Consider the following 26,814-nt stretch of genomic DNA (forward strand, 5'->3'; position numbering starts at 1 on the left):
CTCCTCTCATCTATGTTTCATTTTACGGCAGCTGTGCCATTGACCAGAATTCCTAGACACCGTTGTTCAGTCAAATTCCATCACTTTTCCATTACATACTGTATGTAGCACGTTGCATGATTTCCATGACCAATGTTTGTCAGTGCCGACATTCATGTTACATTTTGTTGTTGAATAGCTGACTGCAGCTCGAGACTATGATGAAGAAATGTGATATTTGAATTATCATTCCTTAAAGAAAAGGCTTCTACATCCACTAGTTGCCAAGCATGATGTTAAGGACTTGTTGAAGTAATTATTATGAATACATTTTCAAGACATTTCCAAATGTTTCTTTTGTTTGGTTCTGTATCATTTTTCATGGAAAATAATTTGATCAAATGTGCAACCCCTGACTGAAGCACTGTGCTAAAATCGTCTCTTTTCTGGTGGTGTTCTTCTACCCGGCACTGCTCACCGACTCGTATCTGGATGTTGTCCCCCGTGGAGGGGTCTTTGAGATGGTCGATGGAGCTCAGCATGTCCAGGGCCATGTCACAGATGTGGTGGGCGTGAAAGGTGGTCTTATTGGGCACACCTGCGACCACCATGTAGGCATCTCGGATGGTCTCCACCTGGACATGGTATGGGAGGAGGAGGACTTGTTGACGTAAGCCCATGTTGTTGTCCCACCGAACATAAATATGAAAAATATCTGATGGCGTTTGACTGGAACAGACTGACTACAGAGACTGTTACCACCAGAAACCAATGATGGGTTTTCTTCATGTTCAAGTTTACTCAATACTCAAACGGCAGTAATAATTCAACTGAATGTGAGTATTTACATATCTTAACAGGGACACACCGACTCAGTCTATTATGAGACATCAGAGAATCTTGAAAGGAATTTTATTGGAATAAGCACAGAATGTAGTGGTTATTTAGTGGTTAGTCTATGTGGTCCTCATTGTTGTGTTGAATGAGGGCTGCATAGATTTAACCACAAAAAGTTAAACAAAATTCCAGTGTGTCCACATTAAGATATGTTTTGGAGCTAAATTCAAACCATCGGTATCAAATAATGTGATCGCAAATCACATTACACATTGTAGCTTTAAAAAAAAGTCTGTAAATGTTTTTCTTTTTTTTTAACCACATTTACATAGTCAATGGCTCCTGTTGTTCAGCCTCACAATGCTATTGGATAGTAAATGTGTTTATAGGTCCCACTATCTGGCCTCTGAAGTTGTTAATGTCTTTTTTATTTGGGCCTCACATAAGGAATCAAACAAATATACAATGGAATACAGTAGGAGATGTTGAAAGCACTGAGTCTTCGTGAGGTCTTTGTTTATCAGCCTTGTTTGTGTGGAATGGGTCGATTTCTTGTGGTTTTCTGTTCTTGATTCAGGGAGTTAGTTGTAGGAGTTGATTGGTTTCTTGCCGAGTGTGATTCATAACCTTGCTGGGGGCAGCTGGCGTTTAAAAAGGGAATTTCAGGCGGTGGAGTACAAAGTATCTACATATATTATGTTCTCAGAGTAGAGAGAGAGAGAGAGAGAGAGAGAGAGAGAGAGAGAGAGAGCGCGCACGAGAGAGACTTGGTCAAGCTAGACATCATCATCATTTTCACCTATAAAGTTGTTTAGAAACCCACATTTCTTTTAATCATCTATTTGCGAAGTTATGATCAACTATAATGAGGCATCCCTTGCACTGTTGATTTTTACGGTCTGACTGTGTTCTGTTTCTATGGTAATATTTGCAGCACTCATTTTCCTATCTATAGATTCTAATTGTATGATAATCTGTCTGAGACCTTAACTTAATTTGAGTTGTCATCTGGAATATGGTATGAATATAAATGTAGTCACTGTAGCGACTGTATGCTCTGCTCATTACCATAAGAGGTACGGTCTCTGCAAGCTCAGGGTTTGCAGGCTTACAGTTCTGATAGATATAGCTCATCCCTGGCTGTTCATACTTCGTGTGAAACATGTATTCTAAGAAATTGAGTGCAGTATTTGTTCACCTGACTCAAAATACCACACCCATCTCAGAGATATTTGCAGGAGATGAAGGGAGAGGTTTCACGTGATCCAACCAACCCGCACAAAAGGGAACTGTAGATTAACACTTTAATCGCCAAGGACGCCGTAACTCGTCATTCCCCGCCATGCTTAATCTGCCAATGACGCCGTAACACATCATTGAGATCAATATTTTAAAAAATCTGTGATCGCAATCATATTTCTCCCGCGGAGACTTGAGATCTACTGTTGATCCCCTCTCAACTCTCCAACGGTTCAAGAGCGCCATCTGGTGGCCGATCGGCGGATCGCCCAAACCGGAAACCAGAAAACGGAAACTGGTGCTCATCCAAATTTGGTCCGACCACTCGCTATAGGTCCCGGGACTCGAGCTCGACACAATGGATAGTGATCCGTTACCAATAACTCGATAAACAACATGATTTGGACGTATATACTATTATACAACCTGGAGATTGATCGCATATTTCAACATCCCATAATAGGAATATTTTTGCTCCACGCTCATCGCCCAACGGTCCGAGGAGACTGGGGTAAGTTTCAGCGTTTATTTTTACCGTGTTCGATACAAACTGCTCTAATGATCATATCACCCACACTACATGAATCATCTAACGTTGGCCACGTAATTATAAACGACCCCCCCCCCCATCCGGTCAACATCAGATGATAAGTAGTAACTTCTAGAAGCACGTCCATTTGAAATTTTTTATCTGGCGCCGATCGCTATCAAACTGTATTTGATCACCAATATAATGCATTTAGGGCTATAAATAATGTTCTGCAGAATGCTGCAGAAAACAATAAAAACATATTTATACTTTAGACCGTATTTTAGTATGAATATGTGAATGAAAAAGTATAACGTTCCTACATCCTGAACGATAGATAATTGACGTTGAATGGGCCATAGTAATGTCAATTTAGCAATACAATTTCTCCATAGACAAATAGAGCTGGCAGAGGATGGTATAAGGATGTACATAAGCGTGGCAGAGAAAGTGTTAATGATCTTAACACAGTTGAACCATAAGGACTTAAAGGGGAATGCCACCCATTTTATTAATTCACATAATGTTCTTCCTGTGCCCCAGGACAATTCAGTCAGTATTTGTGAACAGGCACCACTCTCTCCCGAAGCTAGAAATCAGAGAGAGAACCATCCAATCGGTGATGTAACCAGGATGCAAAATCTGGGACAATGAATTGGGCTCAGATATTTAAGAGGCAATACAAAATGTTTGTCTCATTTGGGTGTAAGAACTCACAAACATTTATGGCCTCATCAGAGCCCAGTTAATGTAAGCCTGACTTCTTTTTTTTATTATGCTAATATAATATGATATTTTGATGATTTCTTCTCCATTATTGGTTAGGCACCCAGAAAAGTGGCCATTTCTTTACTTTAACTTGAGGACTGCATACTTTCTTTGCAAAGTTTACTTTATACTTTATGCTTATAGCACATGCATAGGCCTGGTCTCTTTTGAAAGATAACATTCTGAAGTTACTAATGCAAAAAAGGAAAATCACTTTTAGTGCTAATGAAATAGAGTAACATAGGTCTGAACTTGAGTTGAACTTGAACTGTACTCACATTTTTATGTAGCAGTTGCATTAAAAAAAAAAAAAAATAGGTACAAGCTGGAAAACAGTGCAGATCCATAGCCTGAAGTCTTATGTAGTACAGGTACATTTTTTATAAAAATCCGTTCAGAAATGGCTCTTTGAGAGAAATCCGGGTAAACCGTGTGCCAAAATAAAAAGCTCTCCAGAATTCCATTTCCTCAGTCTGATTGACTTCTGGTTTTAACTCGGCAACTTTCACCTAGATCCCTTATTCGCACCCCCCACATGGGATATCATTGGAAAGCGACACTCATTGGCTACAACGCTGACCAATCATTTTCACAATCGGCGGATGATTGGCAGTTCTGGAGCGCCGGGAGTCCGGGGTGGTCATCTGACGCTTGTGTGTAAAAAGTCGCTCACCTGACATATCGTCATGTAACTCGAGATTTGGTCGAGTGAGGTGGCGTTCGAACGGCAACAAATAGATCTTTAATTCTGTAATTTATATGTTCTGCGGAAAATGCAGCCGCTAGACGCTCGCAAAGTGCCACGACTTTCGTCTGTTACTTACGGCCGTTGCATATTAAGTTAATTGATGACCCTCCCTATATGCAGCCTACTGACCCCTCCTTATTTCTTCCAGCCTGCGAGTCCCTAATTATGGGAGGGTATTACCTATTTGACTCTGATGAAGATGCACCATGCGTCTAAATGCAGGTCTTCAATAAATGTATCTGTGTGCTCCAGTGTTCTACTTTGGACCAAGTCTCTCTACGTTTGTCCTCCACTTTTTGACTGACCTTGTAGACATTGTGCTTCTCGCTGAGGGTGTCGAAAACTATGTAGATCTCGTTGAGCATGTCTACCACCTGCATGGGTGTGATGTGGATGCAGATCTCATTGAACTTCACCACATCACTGAACAGGATGGTCACATCTGGGAAGACCTGAGAGAAGGCACGCACGCACGCACGCACGCACGCACACACACACACACACACACACACACACACACACACACACACACACACACACACACACACACACACACACACACACACACACACACACACACACACACACACACACACACACACACACACACACACACACACACACACACACGTTGTGCAATCTGTGAAAAACAACTCTGATTAACCAAAAACTGGTAACATAGATTCCTTACCTCAGATCAGATGTTCTGCAAAAAGATTAATCCAATTCCTGATCGCCATTCCAAATATTGATTGCGTTTATTGATCCCTGGGGCGGAGTTTTTCTCTGATGCACTTTTTCACTCAATCCAATGATGTGCATTACCATCCGGGAAACGATAGGTGGCGGTATTTGCCCTTTTCGAGCTCGGAGCCATTCCCAATGATAATGTCAGGCTGGACGGATGATAAATGAATGGATATCGCTAATAAAAGAAATAACGATTAAATAACGAGAAATCTCGTTATTGGCAACCAACGCATGGCGGCCAACAACGAGGTCTCTCGTTGTTGGCAACCAATGTGTTAATGACAGATTTGACTCCTCAGTTTCATGTCAGAAAATTGGAGAGGCTGGTGAGAAATCCATATTGTGTTAGTTTCCTAGGCTACAGGTACATTCTCTCAAGCCCTCCTTTCATAGTCATAAACATACTGTTGGCCATGAATATACACATAGGTAAATGTATATACAGTACATAGATACATGCCAACCAATATGGCGAAATGACACAACTCACTGGCCATGGTTGTCATTTAATGATGATCACCTGTTATTTGATTTCAGAATAACTTTATTTGTCAATCTACTGTAGGGATATAGTAGAATAGTTATCTGTGCAAGAACATACAACTCTCCACATTCTGATAAATGACAAGATAAGATATTCCTTTATTGATCCCCCTGGGAAATTCTGGCATCATAGCATGGGGGGGGGGGGGGGGGGGGGGGGGTACAGGTATGGGCAGGGTAATAGTAAAAAGATAAATATACAGTAGGTAATAAAGATCTGAATATAAAATGAGGAAATAAACAGGAGTAGTTGGCAGTGTTAATTTTGGCAGCTATTTTCATTTTAGTTTTAGTCATGTGTCAAGTGCTCCTTTTTTGTTTTCATCATATTTAGTCATCTGCATTTATTTTTCATTTAGTCAGTTTTAGTCAACTAAATGTCTGAGCATTTTAGTCTTAGTCAGTGTTAGTCTCGATTTTGTATTTTTTGTTTTTGTCTAGATTTTGTTGCAGAAAACTGATGATTTTTGTCTAGTTTTCGCTAATGAAAAAAAGGCATTTTATATTTTTATATTGTAAATAATGCAATTCTATTTATTAAGTATAGTCTAGCCAAAACCCTATCAGCTGATTCACAATAAGTTCAGTAGAAGGCTAGAAGCCCAATAGTAACCAAACATTCCTTGAAATGGTCAATAGATTCAGAAATAGTCAGACATGGAATGGAACATATTCTGATTTAAATTGCTTATATATATTTTTTTAACCAACAAAGGAACATTAGGATAGTGTAAATACACAGTACTGATTGCAATTCTCACTGGGACCTACTGTACAAATTTCACACACGTCACACACACATTCCCTTTTGTCCCTCGAATCGTACCGTAGATCGCTGACGTCACTTTAAACTTAAAAAATCAGAGCATTCGGCTAACAATTAGCTTAGCGAACCTGCCACTGCACTTCTATGTGCATAAAGTGTGGTAACAAAATATCACAGCCCCTAAGACTGGGAGCGTTCTAACTCTACTGAGCATGTACCCAACATTATATGAAAAATAAAGTCATTACGACGTTTTAGTGCACTTCAAGCACTAAAGGGATTCATAACTTATAGCAGGGTCAATCTCAGTGTTAGTACTCGTCTGTTTCTTTTCTTTTCATACCTTTTTAAGTGAACGTGGTCTTGTCCTTGTTGTATCCATGTGCAGGGGTGTAGCTCCAGAATCAGGGCCCCATGAAAGAATGTATTTGTAGGCCCCCAGTGAATGCGAGCGCGCGCAAGCGTGCAAGCGGATTTTTTTTGTGCCATTTTTTTATTGATGAAAACGCATAATATGGTTTTTACCTATACATTCGGATCAGCAGTTCAGCACCTGCACTGTTGGTGGGTGAGCCTAGTAAAGGATGTCACATTGCGTTCATCTTCAATGAATGGACCAATGCAATAGTCTACCAAAGCCCCCCCTCTCTCTCTATATATCACACACACACACACACACACCAGGGTTTCCGTTAGAATTTTTTTTTGCAGGTCTGAGTGTCCGGTAGATTTCACTCTACCGGACAAATGGGATAAATTCCGGTCAGAGTTTATTGAGCTTAAAAACAATTGATAGGCCTATATAAAGAATGACATCATCAAGGCATTTATAATATTTTAACTTAAAACTAGACTACTTTTGCGTATATACAGTCATTAATATATTCCAAATAAAATAAGTCCCTCGAGACTGCGTGCTGCTGCCGACTTGAGGTGTCGGTGGGCAGTCTGCCCGACCTTAATAAACAGCAGTCTGTTATAATCACATTTTTATGAGCTAACGAATTCCGTTATATTGGACATTTGTATTAATTATATCAAGCGAAGAACTGAGAAATTTGGCAGAGAGACGGCAACATTATCGTGGGTTTGCGCCGTGATGTATATCTCCACCTCCCAACGACTTGGTGCTGCTGCTCATAATGTCCGGTGAAAATAATTCCCTCTAAGCACAATTTGATTATTTGAATTGTATTAAAATAGGCTAAAATTAAATAGCCTATGCGATGAACGAAACAATCATTACATTTGTCGTTGCTTCACCAAGCAGCCGGTCAATGACATCCTGTGTCAGCGAGCTGGCAGCTGATATATTTACGTGAAGCATGGAGCAGGAGCAGACAGAGCAGAGCAGCGGTGTCAGCAGCGCCCCCACCCAACAGCTGAATTGCCAATGGCTGAATTGGAGTACTGCACCCTGCCAAGCCATGCTTCACGTAAATATATCAGCTGCCAGCTCGCTGACACAGGATGTCATTGACCGGCTGCTTGGTGAAGCAACGACAAATGTAATGATTGTTCGTTCATCGCATAGGCTATTTAATTTTAGCCTATTTTAATACAATTCAAATAATCTAATTGTGTTTAGAGGGAATTATTTTCACCGGACATTATGACCGGAGAGATTAGATATGTCGGACTTCACCAGATTTTGCCGGTCAAATACCGGTAATTACCGGCTAACGGAAACGCTCACACACACACACACACACACACACACACACACACACACACACCTTCAGAAACAAACATAGTATCAATGAGAGCATCAATACACCTGTAACATTTTTTTTTTTTTTTTTGGGGGGGCCCCCAGTGCTGGGCCCTTGGAATCATCCTAAGCTACCCCCCCCCCCCCCCCCCCCCCCAGCTACGCCCCTGTCCATGTGTAATGTTGATAGTAGTGGTGGGTGTACACAGATGAAAGAGAGCAAGTCTGGGATATAGGTCCCGACTCCCAGGCTATTAGCCTAGCCATCCTCTCAGCCTCTGTTGTCTTAAATGCTATGTTCTTTTGGTAGAACTGTTCGGCTGCCGCAGGAGTGTTGAGAGAGTAGCAGATGCTGTTCATGGTTATTGATATAAGCTGTAGTCACGAGAGACCTGGGACACGGTTTTTTGCCTCGCGTATGTTATGTAGATTGGCTTTTAGCCATAAACGCTGCTGAGCTTAACCCGGAAACGGAAATGGGAAATAATAACGTGACTTATTCTAAAAGTTATAATTATTTTGTCTCATCTTGTTTTAGTCGAGATAAATGAAGAGAGAATTCGTCATGGTTTTTGTAAACTACATTTTTGTGTCCTCTGTTGTGGTCAACAATATTTAATTAATAATTTAGTGACGTTGGCGTCACATGGTGTTCAATAACGTGACGTCACGTCTCGTTGTCGTCGCGGGAAAAAGCTTCGTTGGCGAAGATCTTTCGTCATCAAATTCGTTGACAAAATTAACACTGGTAGTAGGAGGATATAGTGTAAACAAAGGTGCAGATGAGGGTTAGATTATACGTTACAATAAATATACTGTAGGCAATAAAGAATTTGAATCTTAATACTACAAGTAAAAGTAAACCGTATACACAAGGTGCCCTAACTGGCATGATATACGTGTATATATTAGTGGTCAGACATTCCTGAAGTTCTGAAGCCGTTAGTTCTCCGGCTGCTGGCAGCAGTCCATGTCCACGGTTGTGCAGCCTGATGGCCGCTGGCACGAAGGACTGGCCGAGGCGGTTATTGGAGTGTCGGGAGGTGTATGAGTCTGTGGCTGAACATGCTCCTCATCTTGGCTAGCTCCTCATAGAGGGGGTAGGCGTGGTTCTTCAGGATAGTGGCCAGCTTCCTTCTCACCCTCATCTCTGCCATCACCTCTAGTTTGACCAGCTCGACTCCCACCACAGAGCTAGCCTTCCTCACCAGCTTGTTCAGTTGGTTGGTGTCCCTTGAGTTGATGTAGCCCCCCAGCATACAACGGCAAAAAAGAGGACCCTGGCTACTAGAGACTGGTGAAATGACTGCAGCAGTCTATTGCACACATTGGAAGGACCGGAGTCTCCTCAGGAAGAACAGCCTGCTCTGTCCCTTCCTATATCCTATCCTATATCCCTTCCTTAAATGCATATAAATGTGTCAAAACTCATACAGTATATTCAGACAGGAACCTTTGTTGAGTGGAACGGCCTGTCATGGTGGCAGGGTGTAGAGTGGGGGTGTGGGCGCAGGGGGAGATGTTGCTAGGGCAGGGTGTAGAGTGTGCTTGGCGCTCTCTGTGCTTGTAGTTTGTGACCCTATGTAGGGAAGCCCAGCCTGCGTGTGAGGTTGCTCCTGAAGCCATTCTCCAGCTGTTTGTTGTATTCCCTCTTGGAAGATTCTATAGCCCTGTTCAGTTTAGCCCTGGCTGCTCTGCCTGCTCACCTAGTTTGTAGGCCAGTGTCTTGTTCTTCTTGAACTCCCTCAGCTCTCGAGCACTTGAGCTTATCCTTGTTGAATTTGATCACTGTCTTCTTGAGGAGGCAGCTCTCCTCACAGAATGAAATATACAAGATGACAATGTCAGTATGTTAATCCATGTTGGAGCATATACCTCTCAAGGCCTCCCAGTCAGTAGAGTGAAAGCAGTCCTGTAGCTCTCCCACTGCCTCGGTTGTCCACCCCTGGCTGATGGATTTGGAAGCCCTGGCCTGCTTTAGCCTCTGTCTTTAGGTTGGAACCAGCTAAATTGTGGCATACTCTGACGTGCCCAGTGGGGCACGGGTAAAGAGGCGTAGAAGTGGTCAAGGGTATTCACTTCCCCAGGTCAAACTTCATGCTGGCATGGTTGAAATCCCCCAGCAGAGCAGAGTAAAAGGGTCTGCAGTGAATGATAAAATATTCCAAATCTGGAGAGCATTGGTTATGTCCGTTATTTTTGGCGTGAAAGCACACACGCTCTCCTCTTGTTTTCTCACTGAGCACCATGTTGTGATCCAGATGACATACAGTATGCCCTTGGTTTAACCAAGTTTCATCCAGGATGCCCTGGTTAAACCAAGTTTCACCCAGAATGCCCTGGTTTAACCAAGTTTCACCCATAATGCCCTGGTTAAACAAAGTTTCATCCAGAATGCCCTGGTTAAACCAAGTTTCATCCAGAATGCCCTGGTTAAACCAAGTTTCATCCAGAATGCCCTGGTTAAACCAAGTTTCATCCAGAATGCCCTGGTTAAACCAAGTTTCATCCAGGATGCCCTGGTTTCATAGATAGATACTTTATTGCCATTTCAACACATTTTGTCTAGGTGCAATGCTCATTTCATCATAAAACAGTTGAAAAAACATACACTATAAAAACATACAATATAAAAACATACAACAATATACAATGCTATCCCTGAAGTAGAAGAAGTATTTCACAATAATTTTTTTTTAATTCAACAGTTCTACAGTGCATAAAATAGCTCAGTGCTCCATTTAACACTATGGCGTCCGTCCACGTATATATACGTGTTTCGAAAAAGAGCGTTGTGGACCAGAGCCACGAGTATATACGTGACGAGTTGTTATTGTTTTATTCCATATTTATAACGCTTCTTAGGTACCCGATCCACTATCAGGATATTTTCACATATTTGATTTCCGAAACATGCAGTACCGGCCAGACCCGCTTAGGGGCGCCATCGCTCCACTGCAGTATCATTATGTGGATTTAAAAAAAAATGCAAGTACAGTTCTGTGGGCGGATCACAGATCCTTGATTCCAAACGAAGCCCCTCCATCTTGGATCAGCTTGCCGAGCGTTTTTTTCAGCGTGGAATAATGGGATTTATGATTAGCCAATGTGCATATCGATCTACCAGAATCCGATGACTGGTGAGGAAATTCTGCCGGCGATCACATGGCCTGACGGTAGGATAATATTACCCCAAATTACAGCTGGATTGGACATTGTTTTATAACGTAATGTGATCTATCAATGAAAATGCTATATTGAACGCACACTGTATTGCTAATCAATAATAGTAATCGGCGTTCCCCGCCGCCCCCATTTCATCCATAGATGTAATATATGTGATATATACAGCAGAAATGGCGTTTAATATAACGGCGCCAACGTTTAGCCTATTTTGCAGCCTCCTGCAGAAAAGCCTAGACTAAAAGCGCGATATACCTTATATTCACGACGCTATAAAATGACAACCAACCGATGGATTTTAATTTTCTTTAAGCCATTATGAAGGCACGGTTTATGCACTCAAGTGACAATGAGAATGGACAGATAGCAATAATATAAATGATATATAAAGCTCTTAGAAAGTACATCGGTTTGTTTACAATCCGCTGTCCTCTGAGGCCTAAATCGCCGTGCCCCGCCGGTCGCCATAGTGTTAAAGTGCATATTGCCTGTCGGCTAGTGCTAGCCCTTATAGTACAAAGTGCCTGTGCATTAGGGCTTGATTTCAGGTGACGGACAACCTCGGGATATTGTGGCGGAATAATAACCACCCCATTACCCTCCCCCATCCATTCACCTTCAACCCCCCCTCCCACGTGTGATCCCCCCCACCCTCCCCATAGCCTATTGTCCTCCAAATACCCACGTTTCTGTCTACCCTCCCCCATCCACCCACCTATCGTCTATGCCCCCCCTAACTCACCCCCCCCTTCCTTACTTCTCCTAACTCCCCCTTCCGTCCCCCTCACCCGCTACAACCCCCCCCCTCTCCCTCCAATCCAATTGTCTCTCCCACCTGGACACACCCACCTTCTATGACCTATATAGACCAGTGCTTCCCCTGTCTCGAGGAGCCCATTTATGGGACCCCCCCGGCCAGGGGTCTCGCCGGGTCTCTCCAGCCAATTCTCCTGGATTGTAAGCTAATAAACCTGTGTAAATGTAAATAAACCTTATCAACTGAGTCCACCTGATTGTCTACATTAATTGATCTGGGAGGATTCTCTCACAATATGTGCTATTCTTAAAACAAGATGTCCTACACCTGAGACTTTGGACTTTCTTTGAAGGCCCTGGTTAAACCAAGTTTCGTCCAGAATGCCCTGGTTAAACAAAGTTTAGAAAAAACGGAACACAGAGTTTGCAGCAAGAGAATCAGAAGCAAGTCCACTTGGTCCTACTTGTCGTTCTCGGCTAGAGATCAAATGTTGCAAAGACATAGTCCAGGCAGCATAGTCTGCGATGTCCATCAGTGCACCTCTCCGCCTCCCTCTACACTGGCCCCTTTCACCTTTTCAGAGGGACAGACTTTATATACTGCATGGTACGTCAGGTAATCCTTTGTCATACGCAAAAACTCAGGTACAATCTCAGCGGGAGTTGATTAGTATAATGAGCTCATCACAAGTGTAAAATATTTTTATTCCGACGACAAAATAACAGTAGACGGGGAACGGAGACAAAACACATGGGAGCGCACCACACACTCGCCGTAAGCCACAGGCATCACACAATCACCACACAAGCACAGGCACCACACAATCACCCAGTCTTTGCCTACCAAGAGGTATCCAATGGTATTTACTGTAATGCTATCTATATGGAAAGTGGTATGTTTAGTATGTCCATTGTTTGTCTTGCTGTTCCTGTACACTGTGTGCGATGTATGTGTGCTTGCTGTTGTCGTGGAATATATTATCATGTCATTATAGATCTGTGTTGAGATATCATTTTATACAGCTTGACTTTCAGTGTGACCAGCTTGACTGGTTAATGTGTGTATGTCTCTTTAAGAAGACTCCAATGTACTAATATCTCCCCAGCCATAACCTTTTTGTTGTTGCTTCCAGTGACTGAGAACCATTTTTGTTTACCTTTGTCATATCCTTGTGTATTAAAATATGTTCTGCTATATAAGCCATAAACCACATAGACAGTTACAATGAGTATTCTATTATAAAGGCCCAGACTATAGGTCACGGGATTGTGTTTCTTCAGAGCCATAACCCAAGGTTATGGGAACAGTTAGACGAAGCTGTTTTCCTTCCAGGCTATAGCCATAATATAGTCGTATTATTAATTTCTCTAACCAGCCATTTTGTTTTTTCTACGTCATTTCATGTATTTAATTGTATGTCTGACCAGGGCTCTTGATCATTTTATGGTCAGACGCTTGTGTGTGAACATTGTTGTCTCTGATTGTAAACTGATCTTTCATTTGTGGCCACGGATGAAATAAACTTTCCTATTATTAATAATGACTCAGAATGTATTGTGGTACTGTCATGTAATGTCTTTGCATTATTGTCTGTGTTATTGTCACCAAGACAAGCTTCTGTACATTCAATATATTTAGCAAGTAAAGTGTTTCTGATTCAGATTAAAAGCTACATATTTGCTCTTGTTAACCTTTGTTTGGTTGTATTTATTGATGCTCTGTGTTACTGTTGTGTTGAGTGTTTTATGGGAAGCACAAAATACCCTATGGACAGGACAGAATAAACAGTGCCTTCTGACTACATAAAAGCCCTGCTTACAACCGGAACTAACAATTATTGCCATTTTACAATTTCTCTGTGCAGAAAGGTAACAAAGACTATTTCAACAATATTATGTATAGACCGTTAAGGTCCCCCTGTAGGGGGACCCTGCTTTTCTTTATCATAAATCGATCAATAGAGACCATATTAGATCCCCAATTATCATATCATGGGGTATCATTGGAAAGCCACACTCATTGGCTACAACCCTCTGTACAGATTTTCGAGATCGCCAAATGATTGACGGAGATAGAGCCCCGGGAGTCGGGGGTGGTAATGTGTACTTTTGCGTCCTTTGGGGCACGCCTCACATATCGGCATGTAACTCGAGAACCGCTGAACGGATTTTGTCACCTGAATGGGCAATCGACAGGCAACAAACAGGGCTTTAATTCTATATATATATTGTATTAAAAGAAATGCACACCCGAGCCACTAGAGGTCGGCAAAGTGGCATCGCGAATCGTCCACATGTGGGCCCTTGGATGTTAAGAGGTTAATGTTTTTTTTATAAAACAAATTCTAGCCAAGAGTAAAGACCATAACCCTATCAAAAACAGTAGTCAAAGTGTATATTTTCATTTTTACCGATGTTTTATACGATTGATCGGAAATACAAATTTATCGGAAAAATGCGAATTATCATAAAACCGCAAGGAAATGACTAAATCCAGATTCAACCCTGCCATTGGAAAGAGGAGCATTTTCCCTATCCATAGATGTATGATTTGGCGATAATAAGGTCAAGTTCAAGGTCAAATATGAATTCATAATTTAAATCGATTATCATTTATTACTGTATCTACAAATCCTTCTGTTTAATCATCTTCCCTTTATTCATTTGCTTAGATTTTTTTTTACACTTGATCTCAATAAGGTGGTGAATGAGCTCAGTGAGCGACCTCGGTTACGGCACAATTGTAACATGGTGTTATTCACCGGCACAGATGCAAAAATAAATCATTTATATTCTCCTTTTCTTCATTACAATTTACTCAAGCCTAGTAACAGACACAATATTTCTGACACTGGAAATACATACCCCCAGGTCCCTAGATGTTCCTAGATACCAAGAACATGTAAATTGATCTTGCAGAAGTGGAGCAATCTTCCATTTACTTAGGCATGTACCTTTAGGCGAAATAGGGCTACAGCTTAACAGGTTATGGGAAGCACAAAATACCCTATGGACAGGAGAGAATAAACAGTGCCTTCTGACTACATAAAAGCTCTGCTTACAACCGGAACTAACAATTATTGCCATTTTACAATTTCTCTGTGCAGAAAGGTAACAAAGACGATTTCAACAATATTAGGTATAGACCTGTACAGTAAACCTATTATAAGTGCAATATCAAGCCCCCCCCCCCTCCCTCCCTCATTTCAGCACCATGGACGGGGTAGCCCAGGCCCTAATCTCTTTTCAGCACCATGGACAGGGGTAGCCCAGGCCCTAATCTAATTTCAGCACCATGGACAGGGGTAGCCCAGGCCCTATTCTAATTTCAGCACCATGGACAGGGGTAGCCCAGGCCCTAATCTAATTTCAGCACCATGGACAGGGCCCTAACCTTGTGCTCTCCTCTGGAGCAGCCTGATCAATTCAGTTTTTATCTTTAACCTCTTAAACCCTAGCCATATTTTCCGAAAATTCGCCTACAAATACATACCTAAGTAAATGGAAGATTGCTCCAAGGTCCATTTGCATGTTCTTGGTATCTAGGGACATCTATGGATCTCTGGGAATGTATTCCCAGCATCAGAAATATTGTGTCTGTTACCAGGCTTGAGTAAATTGTAATGAACCAAAGGAGAATATACATTTTATTTTTTCTTATTTTATTTTTTCATCTTTGATGGTGAATATCACCATGCTAACATTGACCAGATGTGAAAAGCTAATTCAGCACCTTCTTGAGATCACGTGTACAAAAACTCTAAGCAAATGAATGAAGGGCAGATGATTTACAGGGGGTTTTGTAGATAGAGTACTGCATTTTGCAATCCGGACACATGCAATTTGAAATATGAATATAGAATATAAGGCATATAAATTACTTTATTATGGCCAAGTCACACATCTATGGATCGGGCCAAATCTCCCCTTTCCAATGGCAGAGTACCACCAGGCATGTCATAACTAAACTAAATAATTAACGTCATAAACGAACTACCAGATTTATTTTGCACCAGGGAACTTGAAGGTTCCTGCCGCACTCGCGGTAAAAGGGGGCGGGCTAGCGGCGTGGGGTCGTGGCCAATCAGAGAAAAGCTGAACACAAGTTGGTTGCCTTTATTCACGCGCCCCTGACAGCAGCAAAAACCATGGATGAAATCTACTGTAAGTACAGTTACTTTTTTGTAATGAAAAATGCTATGCCATGAAAATTAAATGCCACGTAAATAAAAAAAAGATTCACGCTGGAAGTCAGATGATTGACAGGGGCTGGCGTGAGCTGGGAAGTGTAGTTGTATTCAATTCTAAAGCCCATCGAAAGCCCTGGGTCTTCCCGTTCATAGGAGTACACACTAGGGATGTCCGATTTATTAAAAAAGCCAATATCGAGCATCCTTAGTACACACACTTATGACAGCTTGCTTTACTTCCGCCTAAATCCTCCGCTCTCCGATGCAATCCGCAGAGATTTTTATAAACTCATATTTCAGTAATAAGGGCTTGACATTAATACCCGCCCACATGCCCAATGCGGGAAGAATTCGGCATTGGTGTGTAACTTCTTCATTCTTCCCGCCAACGTGGCGGGTGGCTTTTTTTTTTTATATGAAAAAAAGACATTGTAGTCTACAAAAGGCATCTGCAATAATGAAGTAAATCCAGGTGACTATATAATACTACAACTCCCAAGAGGACTGGGTGCGCACAGTGTGTTCATTCATTGGCCCATCCACTTCGCCCTATCGCGCGCGTCGTGTTGCTTCCGTGTGGTGTGTGTGACAGCTGACAGCTGAACGAACGCTGTTAACATTAATAGCTCAACTGGTTAGTACAGACAGTTAGCTAACTTAACGTTACAATGTGGCGGTATATTGTGGGTTGCGGTGAGATCCCTGGTCTCAATGAAATCGGCTCAGTTGGACAAGTTGAAGCTGCTGTTCCGCAACGTTCACGCAATCGGGAAGAAAGGCAGACCATTCACCGACTATTTGTGGATGTGCGAGTAAGTATTAGACAAACTAACATGTATTATGTAACGTGTATTATTAAACTAATATTACGGTGTTTGTTAGCTAGCCACATTCTTTTAACATTAAGAAGCATACAGGCTCCAGACTAACACAGCAAATATTCAGCACCATGGACAGCTGCCCCAGATCGATCTCACTCTCTCTCTCTCTCTCTCTCTCTCTCTCTCTCTCTCTCTCTCTCTCTCTCTCTCTCTCTCTCTCTCTCTCTCTCTCTCTCATATTCATCACGGTGGTGAAAAAAGTTAGTCTGGAGCCCATTTTCACATGACCATTTTAATAATCACATTATTACCATTGTTGGGTTATGATCGGCGTATAATGTGTGTTGTAAGGGATCAGATTAAACCGAATATATATATTTATTTATATATATATATTTAATTGTATTTGTATATCGTATGATATCCCCTGTATATTCCTTGTACAATATGCACTGAATATCCCTTTAGTCTACTAAACAGCCCATAATAGTTTCATTCTACCATTGGACGAGAACCTGGCGCCAGGTTGCCATACCCCTATGTCCAAGTTCAATCGTGCCGCCCAACATGTCGTGGCAAGCCCCGGTTCCGCGCAGGAATATGTCGGGCGAAATACGAATGGTACTATTTGTTCATAGCGCATATATATATGGCGCAAGTAAAGTAGAACTTTCTTTAGTCCAGTTCTTTACCCTCCAACAGAGTGACAGACGCGAAGCCTCCCCACGACGCACGTGTGGTGTAGTAAGGCCTACTTGGCCTCCAGAATAGGCATTGAGATATCGTGTAGATTAATAGTTGAATAGTCATAGTTTGGCACTATACCGTCGAGTTGGACGTATTCTATTAAGCTAATAATAGTCTATTTATGTATGGTGCATCGTTCGGTTAGAGTTCTAAAGTTATCAGTACCCCCATCGTTCCTGACGTTATCTGGACGCTTAACCAGGCTGGGCAGACCCCTAGTGGTGCTTGCATCCGAGGAGCTCCGGGCCAGGGCGACTGGACCTGTATATTGGATTACTCTACCCGGACGACGGCGAGCCTTCCACGGCTTGGATTATGCTTTGGGTGCTTTGATTATTCCATGGATAAAGGCCAACACTGCGGAGTGTTGGAACTACCCCCCGGAGAGGACTCCAGGTGAGACGGCGCTCTACACCAGTGAGGTCGCCTCACGTCTCTCCGTTGTGGACCGGCAGCTACCGTCCACAGAGGGTCCAGCTGTATTCGTCTGCGGACCGAGGTTCTGTGGGCACCGTGTTCAAGACTTTGAATTCTCCCAAGAAACCGTCGGCCAGATGGGATACCGCCAGCGGCTTCTCTAACCCCCCCCCTCCTACTGTCTTACAACCAGCGGGACCCCCCCCCCCCTTAGTGTATCCAGCTATAATCATTTAAGTACCATCGCTATCGTTCCTAAATATTCCAGGTTGTATACTTACTCCCTGCGTAACCAGAGATTGGACATTCAATGTTGATTTACCTACGAATACTCATTTGCCATAAAAGTGCATATTTCAAATCATAAGTGTAAACAAGTGAACGTTGTATATACCTTTTGCTATATTAAACCTTCGATTTGTACATTTGTGTGGATTCGTTTCATCAGGTGGGAAAGTGTTCATCATACTTATATCATGTACTGGATGGCCAGAAGTTAAAGTACAAGAGGTAGTGGTATTAAATACCATATCTAACAATACAGTCAGGGAATTGTACCCCTCAGTTACAATTGGTCCTTCGAGCCGGAGGGTAACTAGTGTAATATTAATATAGTGTTATTAATATTGAAATGGCCTATGATGAACACTCCACGAAACGATCCTCCTAACCTAGAACGCCCGCGGCGCAGACGACAGACACCTCAGTACTTAGAGGCTTACACTGTCAGTCAACTACCTAGCCTTCGACAAACGGTAAACGCGGTAAAAGTATAAAGTAAAATTATGTCTGACCTTAACGACCAGGTTTCCCCGACCACAGAGGCCCTAGTAGGTCCTAATGTAACTGACCAAGCTCACGGTGGGGACCAGGAGGGAGCGGACATGCCTTTACCCCCCGCCACTACCCAAGAAGTAGTCCCCGACCAGCCCCGGGAGGAAGACGACCCTACAGAGAGAGAACTCTGCACGGAAGAAGAGGAGGAGAGCGCCGAGGAAATAGAGCTCCAGGACTCCCCAACGAGTACCCCCAGGAGCGGCTCACGCAGGAGCGGCTCACCTCCACAACCGCCTTCCCCCAGCGAAGCGGAGAGGATGCTACAACAGGCGTTCCTCGTCAGCCTGACAGCCTCTACCGAACGCGATCGACTCCAAGCGCAGACGCTTAGCGAGCGCGAACATTTTACCATTGAAAGAGACCGTCTCCAAGCACAGGCGCTTAGCGAGCGCGAACAACTCCAAGCGCAACAACGGAGCGAAGAAGAGCGCACACGCCTGGAGATGAGACGCCTTCAGACAGAAGAGAATATGGCAAGAGACCGGGCCGACGCCCAGCGCGCCGCTGCCGGTGCCCAAAGAGAAGCAGATCTCACCAAGCGCGAAGTCGAGCGCGACAAGTTACAAGCGCAGCTAATGGAGCAGCTGATCCGCAAGGCAACACCCTCTCCCTCCGCCAGGGGTTCAAGGAACTCGTCGAGACAACAGTCAAGGGCAGCGTCTCCTCAACGAGCAAGCGACCCTGAACTTGACCAACAGACCGAGTCTATACCCCCCGCAGACCCCCTTCACAGACCGGTCCAAGCGAGACCCAGCTACAAGGAAGGAGCGGCATACACTGCGGAGAAGCTAAATAAACGATTACAGGATCTGGAAGATCTGATAGAGGAAGAAGAGGGAGAGGAGGAGAACCAAGCCCGACGACAGCACAGTACTCCACCGGACCAGGAGGTCCCATACAGTCCAGGCTATACCCCCGCGGCGCTGCGCTACAGACCCCCGACTCTATTCACGGGTGAACACGACGCACGACCAGCCCCGAGGAATAGCACCTGGACCAGCGGGCCATGGTACCCTGTCAGTACCAGCCCACAGCGAGGCGCAAGAGGGGACTCGCCCAGGAGGTCTCTCCCCCAACGCTCGCCGATGTATCAGCCCTCCACGGCGTCATACATTGCCACGCCGTCATTTCCAGACTTCGCCTATGAGAGTCGAGCACAGTACACGGAGCTCCGGATGTGCTTAGAGACAATGATGGTGGATGTCGCTGATGAACGCCACAAGTATGCAATATTACTGAAGCACCTGAAAGTACCGCGAGCGCACAATATAGCGCTAGCCTATGCCACCTCTTCGACACCATACACAGCGGCCCTAGCGGCGCTGGACCAGAGATATGGACGTATATGGGATTACGTAATCCAAGAGATAAGGCATATTGATCGCCTACCCCCAGCCACGGACAATCGCTCATTAGACGACCTGTCAATCAAAGTGCAGTCCCTGGTAGGGATGCTGGGAGCGGAACGGGAAAAGGGCATGCATGAGCTATACGCCAACTCTAACGTCGAGAGGATTTTGGAGAAGCTGCCACCCGCAAGACAGGAGCGCTTTAGGCGGCAGAGAGATTACCGGGATCCCAACGGCCCGAGCCATCCCTCCTTGATCTAGCCGACTTCCTGGCGAGAGAAGTCAGCAGCTTACGACTAGATACATTCGGGCGGAGCACGCCAAGCTCCAGAGAGGGACCCAGGAGAATAAATGATGGAAGAAGATCGGTGACTGTCATGCACCAATCAGAGTCAGTACCAAGCAGTAAGAGTCACAGCACCCCCTCGAGAAAAGAGAAGTGGAAGATAGCGTGTCCCTACTGTGAGAAAGAACACTGGCTGTCACAATGTGACCTATTCACAAAGATGAATGCGGAAGAAGTGAGTCAATGGATAAAGTCCAACAGGCGCTGTTATCGATGTGCCCCACATGGCAGCCGAATGCCGCCTAAAGAAAAGGTGCAGCCGGTGCGATGGAGCCCATCTAGATATACTACACGAAAGTAACGGAAGACGGCCTCCACCTGCACCACGGAGCGGCACCAAGGCAAGTGTCATGTACATTGACCCCGCCAGCAGCAGCGGCGCCCAAGTGCTCTTAAAGGTAGTCCGTGTGACATTGAGCTACCAAGATAAAGTCATGGACACTTACGCCGTCCTTGACGACGGGTCAGAGAAGACCCTTCTGCTCGCGTCCGCTGCGGCCCAGCTGGGACTGCGGGGGAGCAAGAACGAAATGACGATTCGGACAATAAGAAGAGATTTAAAGACGATAAAGGGCGAGAATGTCTCCTTCACTATCGCAGCAAACGGGCAGCCAGAGCGACGGTACAAGATTACAAATGCTTTCACCAGCCAAGAAATAGGACTATCGCAGTACACCTACCCTGTCACCAAGTTGATGGATAAATATGTGCACCTGCGCCAATTACCTATCCCGCTCATAGACGGCGCTACCCCGACCCTGCTGATAGGCTCCGACCATGCAGAACTCATAGTCCTGATTGACCGGGTTCATACAGGACCCCGAGGCTGTCCTGCAGCAGTCGAGACCCGCCTAGGGTGGACCCTACAAGGCCCCCTCGCTAAATCTCTCAACCGAACAGCAGCCACTAGCTGCCTCCACTCCAGAACGACAGAAGAAGACACCACTCTCCTGCAGCATGTCGAGAGGCTATGGACACTAGAGACAATGCCCTTTAAGAACGAAAAGAAAGATATTCGTTCTAAAGAAGACATTTACGCCATCAACCTACTCGAGCAGGGGACAAAGAGAGTCACAGTCGGCGGAGTGATGAGATACGCAACTCCACTCCTGAGGCGAGAGGGAATGCCCACCTTTCACGCAAAGAAAGACGCCACGGAGCGCTATCTATTGAACACGGAGCGGCGCCTAGCCAAAGACCCCGCTCAAGAGAGTGTGTACCGCGCTGAGATTGAGAAGCTAATCACAGCGGGACACGTAACAAAGATTGACATTAAAGAGGCCGATCAGACGACCGAATCATGGTACGTGCCGCATCACAAGGTCCATCACAACGGCAAGGATCGCATTGTGTTTAACTGCAGCTACCAGATCGGATCCCAAAATCTGAATAAAGAGCTTTTGCCTGGCCCCACACTCGGCCCCTCCCTACTAGGCGTGCTACTGCGCTTCCGCCAGGACAAGGTGGCTATCAGCGGGGATATCAAAGGGATGTTCTTGCAGGTGAGACTAGTAGAGGAGGACAAGCCTCTGCTGCGGTTCCTATGGAGAGAGAGGATCGGAGATGAGAACCCAGCCATCTACCAGTGGGAAGTACTCCCCTTCGGAACCACATGCAGCCCGTGCTGTGCTACATTTGCACTACAGAAACACGTCGCAGAGGACCCAACAGCAGATGAAGAGGTCCAACACAGTGTGAAGAACAGTTTCTACGTGGACAACTGTTTACAAAGCGTTTCGACTCAAGAAGAAGCCGAGGCTCTCCTAATCAAGTTACGCGCCTCCCTGATCAAAGGCGGCTTTGATCTCAGGCAGTGGGCCAGCAGTGACCCGCACGTATTGCGCAGCCTCTCCCCCGCGGACAAGGCTGCCAGCAGCGAGACCTGGATGGCGACAATCCCGGGAGAAGCCCAAGAAATGACACTAGGACTAGTCTGGCGCTTCAAAACAGACTCGCTCCACTATAGACACAAACCCTTGGCTCCAGAGCAGGGAAGGTCGACGGCGATACCGACCACCAGACGGAGTGTGTACAGAACACTCGCCAGACAATATGACCCGTTGGGATGTATTCTACCTTACACCACCAGGGCAAAGATGATTGTACGAGCACTATGGGACAAGGACCAGGGCTGGGACGACCCAATACCCGCACACCTTGCCTCAACATGGAGAGAGTGGGAGACGGAACTCCGCTCACTCCCAGGCGTCAATATACGCCTACGGATCGGTGGCCTACTTGCGTGCCCAAGAGAAGGGAGGAAAGATACACACTGCTTTCATCCTGGCCCGCTCAAGAATAGCCCCACGTAAGCAACAATCTATCCCACGTCTAGAGCTCTGCGCAGCCCTAGCAGGAGCGCATCTAGCCACGTTAATCCAACGTGAACTCACCATTCCGGTGCACAGAACAATCTTGTGGTCAGATTCCACGACAGTACTCACATGGATCCAGTCTGATTCATGCAGATACAAAGTCTTCGTGGGAGTCAGAGTCACCGAGATTCAAGAGTTAACAGAAGCAGCGAGCTGGCGGTATGTGGACACCAAACACAACCCAGCTGACGTCATCACCCGGGGAATGTCTCTGGATGACCTAACCCGTCGCAACATCTACAGTGACGGACCAGAATTCCTCAAGCTCCCGGAAGGAGAGTGGCCTACGCCCACCCCGCGGGAAGCAAGTAACGAGGAGGCTGAGAACAAGAAACCTATGTTCTGTGGACTGAGCACAGTCGCCTCCACAGACCCCAACATAGATGACTGCATTACCCTAGAGAGTGCGCAGCAGAGAACATTCCTTATGGCCTTCCGAAGATTCACATCACGGAAAGGAAAGCCGTCTACATTGTTGTCTGATCACGGGACCAACTTCAAAGGCGGAGAAAGAGAGCTGAGAGAGAGCTTCCAAGCTATGGGCCCAGAACTTAAGACCCACCTCGCTCCATCCCAGATTGACTTCCAGTTTAATCCCCCGAACGCACCCCACTTCGGTGGCACCTGGGAACGAGAAGTACGTTCTATAAAGACAGCCCTGTACGCCGTACTTGGGGCCCAGACTGTGGCGGAGGAAGTCCCAATGACAGTCCTCACGGAGATCGAGGGAGTATTGAACTCAAAGCCCCTCGGTTACGTCTCCAGTGATGTAGCAGATGTCGACCCAGTCACCCCCAACACACTCCTAATGGGGCGGCTGGACCCCGCGCTACCCCAGACAATGTACAGGCCTGAAGAAGCGAACGGCCGAAGAATGTGGAGGTACAGTCAGGTACTAGCTGACAAGTTTTGGAGCAGCTTCCTACTCCACTACCTACCGTCTCTACAGACCCGCCAGAAGTGGGTAAAAGAGAGAGACAATTTGACAGAAGGAACAGTCGTCATGATTATTGACCAGTCACTACCCAGAGCTATGTGGCCGGCTGGCCGCGTAAGCAAAGTGATCACCGGTGCCGATGGCAAGGTCCGAGCAGCTGAAGTACTCGTCCAAGGGCGCACTTACACACGTCCCGTGGCGAGGCTCATAGAACTGCCCCGACTCCCAGATACTATCGATGATGACCATGACCCCATGACTTTGTGAGTTGACTGACCCTTACAGCGGACCTTGAGTGGTAGACAGTGCGGTTAATCTGTCTCTGCTTAGCTAATTAGGTGGGACTAATTAGGGGGCGGCTGTTGTGAAGGATCAGATTAAACCGAATATATATATTTATTTATATATATATATTTAATTGTATTTGTATATCGTATGATATCCCCTGTATATTCCTTGTACAATATGCACTGAATATCCCTTTAGTCTACTAAACAGCCCATAATAGTTTCATTCTACCATTGGACGAGAACCTGGCGCCAGGTTGCCATACCCCTAGGTCCAAGTTCAATCGTGCCGCCCAACATGTCGTGGCAAGCCCCGGTTCCGCGCAGGAATATGTCGGGCGAAATACGAATGGTACTATTTGTTCATAGCGCATATATATATGGCGCAAGTAAAGTAGAACTTTCTTTAGTCCAGTTCTTTACCCTCCAACAGTGACAGACGCGAAGCCTCCCCACGACGCACGTGTGGTGTAGTAAGGCCTACTTGGCCTCCAGAATAGGCATTGAGATATCGTGTAGATTAATAGTTGAATAGTCATAGTTTGGCACTATACCGTCGAGTTGGACGTATTCTATTAAGCTAATAATAGTCTATTTATGTATGGTGCATCGTTCGGTTAGAGTTCTAAAGTTATCAGTACCCCCATCGTTCCTGACGTTATCTGGACGCTTAACCAGGCTGGGCAGACCCCTAGTGGTGCTTGCATCCGAGGAGCTCCGGGCCAGGGCGACTGGACCTGTATATTGGATTACTCTACCCGGACGACGGCGAGCCTTCCACGGCTTGGATTATGCTTTGGGTGCTTTGATTATTCCATGGATAAAGGCCAACACTGCGGAGTGTTGGAACTACCCCCCGGAGAGGACTCCAGGTGAGACGGCGCTCTACACCAGTGAGGTCGCCTCACGTCTCTCCGTTGTGGACCGGCAGCTACCGTCCACAGAGGGTCCAGCTGTATTCGTCTGCGGACCGAGGTTCTGTGGGCACCGTGTTCAAGACTTTGAATTCTCCCAAGAAACCGTCGGCCAGATGGGATACCGCCAGCGGCTTCTCTAACCCCCCCCTCCTACTGTCTTACAACCAGCGGGACCCCCCCCCCCCTTAGTGTATCCAGCTATAATCATTTAAGTACCATCGCTATCGTTCCTAAATGTTCCAGGTTGTATACTTACTCCCTGCGTAACCAGAGATTGGACATTCAATGTTGATTTACCTACGAATACTAATTTGCCATAAAAGTGCATATTTCAAATCATAAGTGTAAACAAGTGAACGTTGTATATACCTTTTGCTATATTAAACCTTCGATTTGTACATTTGTGTGGATTCGTTTCATCAGGTGGGAAAGTGTTCATCATACTTATATCATGTACTGGATGGCCAGAAGTTAAAGTACAAGAGGTAGTGGTATTAAATACCATATCTAACAATACAGTCAGGGAATTGTACCCCTCAGTTACAATGTGCATATAAACACACTCAGTGTTAACGTTATATGAAAAATACATAGCTAAGTCATACTGTTTTTTCTTCAGGGTAGATGAGCAGAATTAAGTTTGTACTTGTCTGGGTGGGTGGGGTGTTCAGGTGGGGACAGATGTTTTTGGATTAGATGTTATTTTATCACACACCACACTACTGACACTTTGGATTAGATATTATTTTAGCACACACCACACTACTGACATTTTGGATTAGATGTTATTTTAGATGTTTCTGTTCAAATAAAATCGTATGTCCAAACAAATGCTTGCAGTTACATTGTCCAATTACCTATATTTATTACTTTTTGAGTGGGGGCGTGAGTGTGGGGATTTTTGGCTGGTGAAAATGCTGAGTGGCTAGTGACTTTGGAAAACCACTAGCCACAGTGGCTAGTGAGCCAAAAAGTTAATGTCAAGCCCACTTAAAATTAGGGATGTCCGATATTATCGGCCTACCCATATTATTGGCCAATATTGGCATTCAAATGTAATATCGGAAATGATCGGTATCAGTTTTCAAAAAAAAAAATCTGAATTTATTTATTACTATATATATTTTTTACATTTATTTAACCTTTATTTACCCAGGCAAGCAAGTAAGAATACATTCTTATTTTATTTATTGTCAAAAGTATGCATAATGTTGTGTTAATTCCACGACAAGAGATATGTAATGTTGGGCGGCTAGGTGGTGCAGTGGGCAAGGCGCTCACCACCAATGCAGGAGACGCTGGGTTCGAGCCCAGCTCTCTGCATTGCATTCAGCTTTGCTGGTCGTTCATACTAATACATTTGGCAGTATTAGGGGGTGGGAAGCTGATGGGTGGGGATCGGATGTTGTGGACAGCGACTCCTACAGGTCGGTTGGTGCGCCTGCGCAGTAGTATCAGGAAGCGACGGGGGCGGCGTCCCTCCAAAGCGCAGACCCCCGACGCTGAAAGATCGCGCTGTGCAGGTGAAAAGATGCAACGGCTGCTACCTCGAGTACCGGAGGGGACTCGTGCAATGTATGGCTTCGTCCACATTACAGCCGGCTTGTGGGAGGCATGGCCAAACAGCGTTCGAGACAGGGGAGGGTAGAATTGGACGATACGAAATTGGGATGGGAGAAAAAAATTGAAAATGGGAGAAAAAGTAGAAAAAAATAAAAGAGATATGTAATGTTAATTACCTGAAATTATTCAGTTTGGGGGGGGGGGGAGACACACACACAC

At 45.0% G+C, this 26,814-nt stretch overlaps 1 protein-coding gene across 1 annotated transcript in view; it reads right to left on the reverse strand.

Moving 5' to 3' along the window:
- The window catches only part of LOC311245767 (soluble guanylate cyclase 88E-like), a 114,706-nt gene that overhangs the window by 13,036 nt on the left and 74,856 nt on the right, over positions 1-26,814 (reverse strand). Inside the window, exons 13-14 of the mRNA XM_084335746.1 lie at positions 4,406-4,552; positions 458-614 (exon numbers count right to left, since the gene is read on the reverse strand). Of these exons, the coding sequence (XP_084191872.1) occupies positions 458-614; positions 4,406-4,552 (304 nt within the window). The remainder of the gene's footprint in view (positions 1-457; positions 615-4,405; positions 4,553-26,814) is intronic.

The sequence above is a fragment of the Notolepis coatsorum genome, assembly GCF_963971535.1.
Source record: "Notolepis coatsorum genome assembly, chromosome: 19".
Classification (NCBI taxonomy): Eukaryota; Metazoa; Chordata; class Actinopteri; order Aulopiformes; family Paralepididae; genus Notolepis; species Notolepis coatsorum.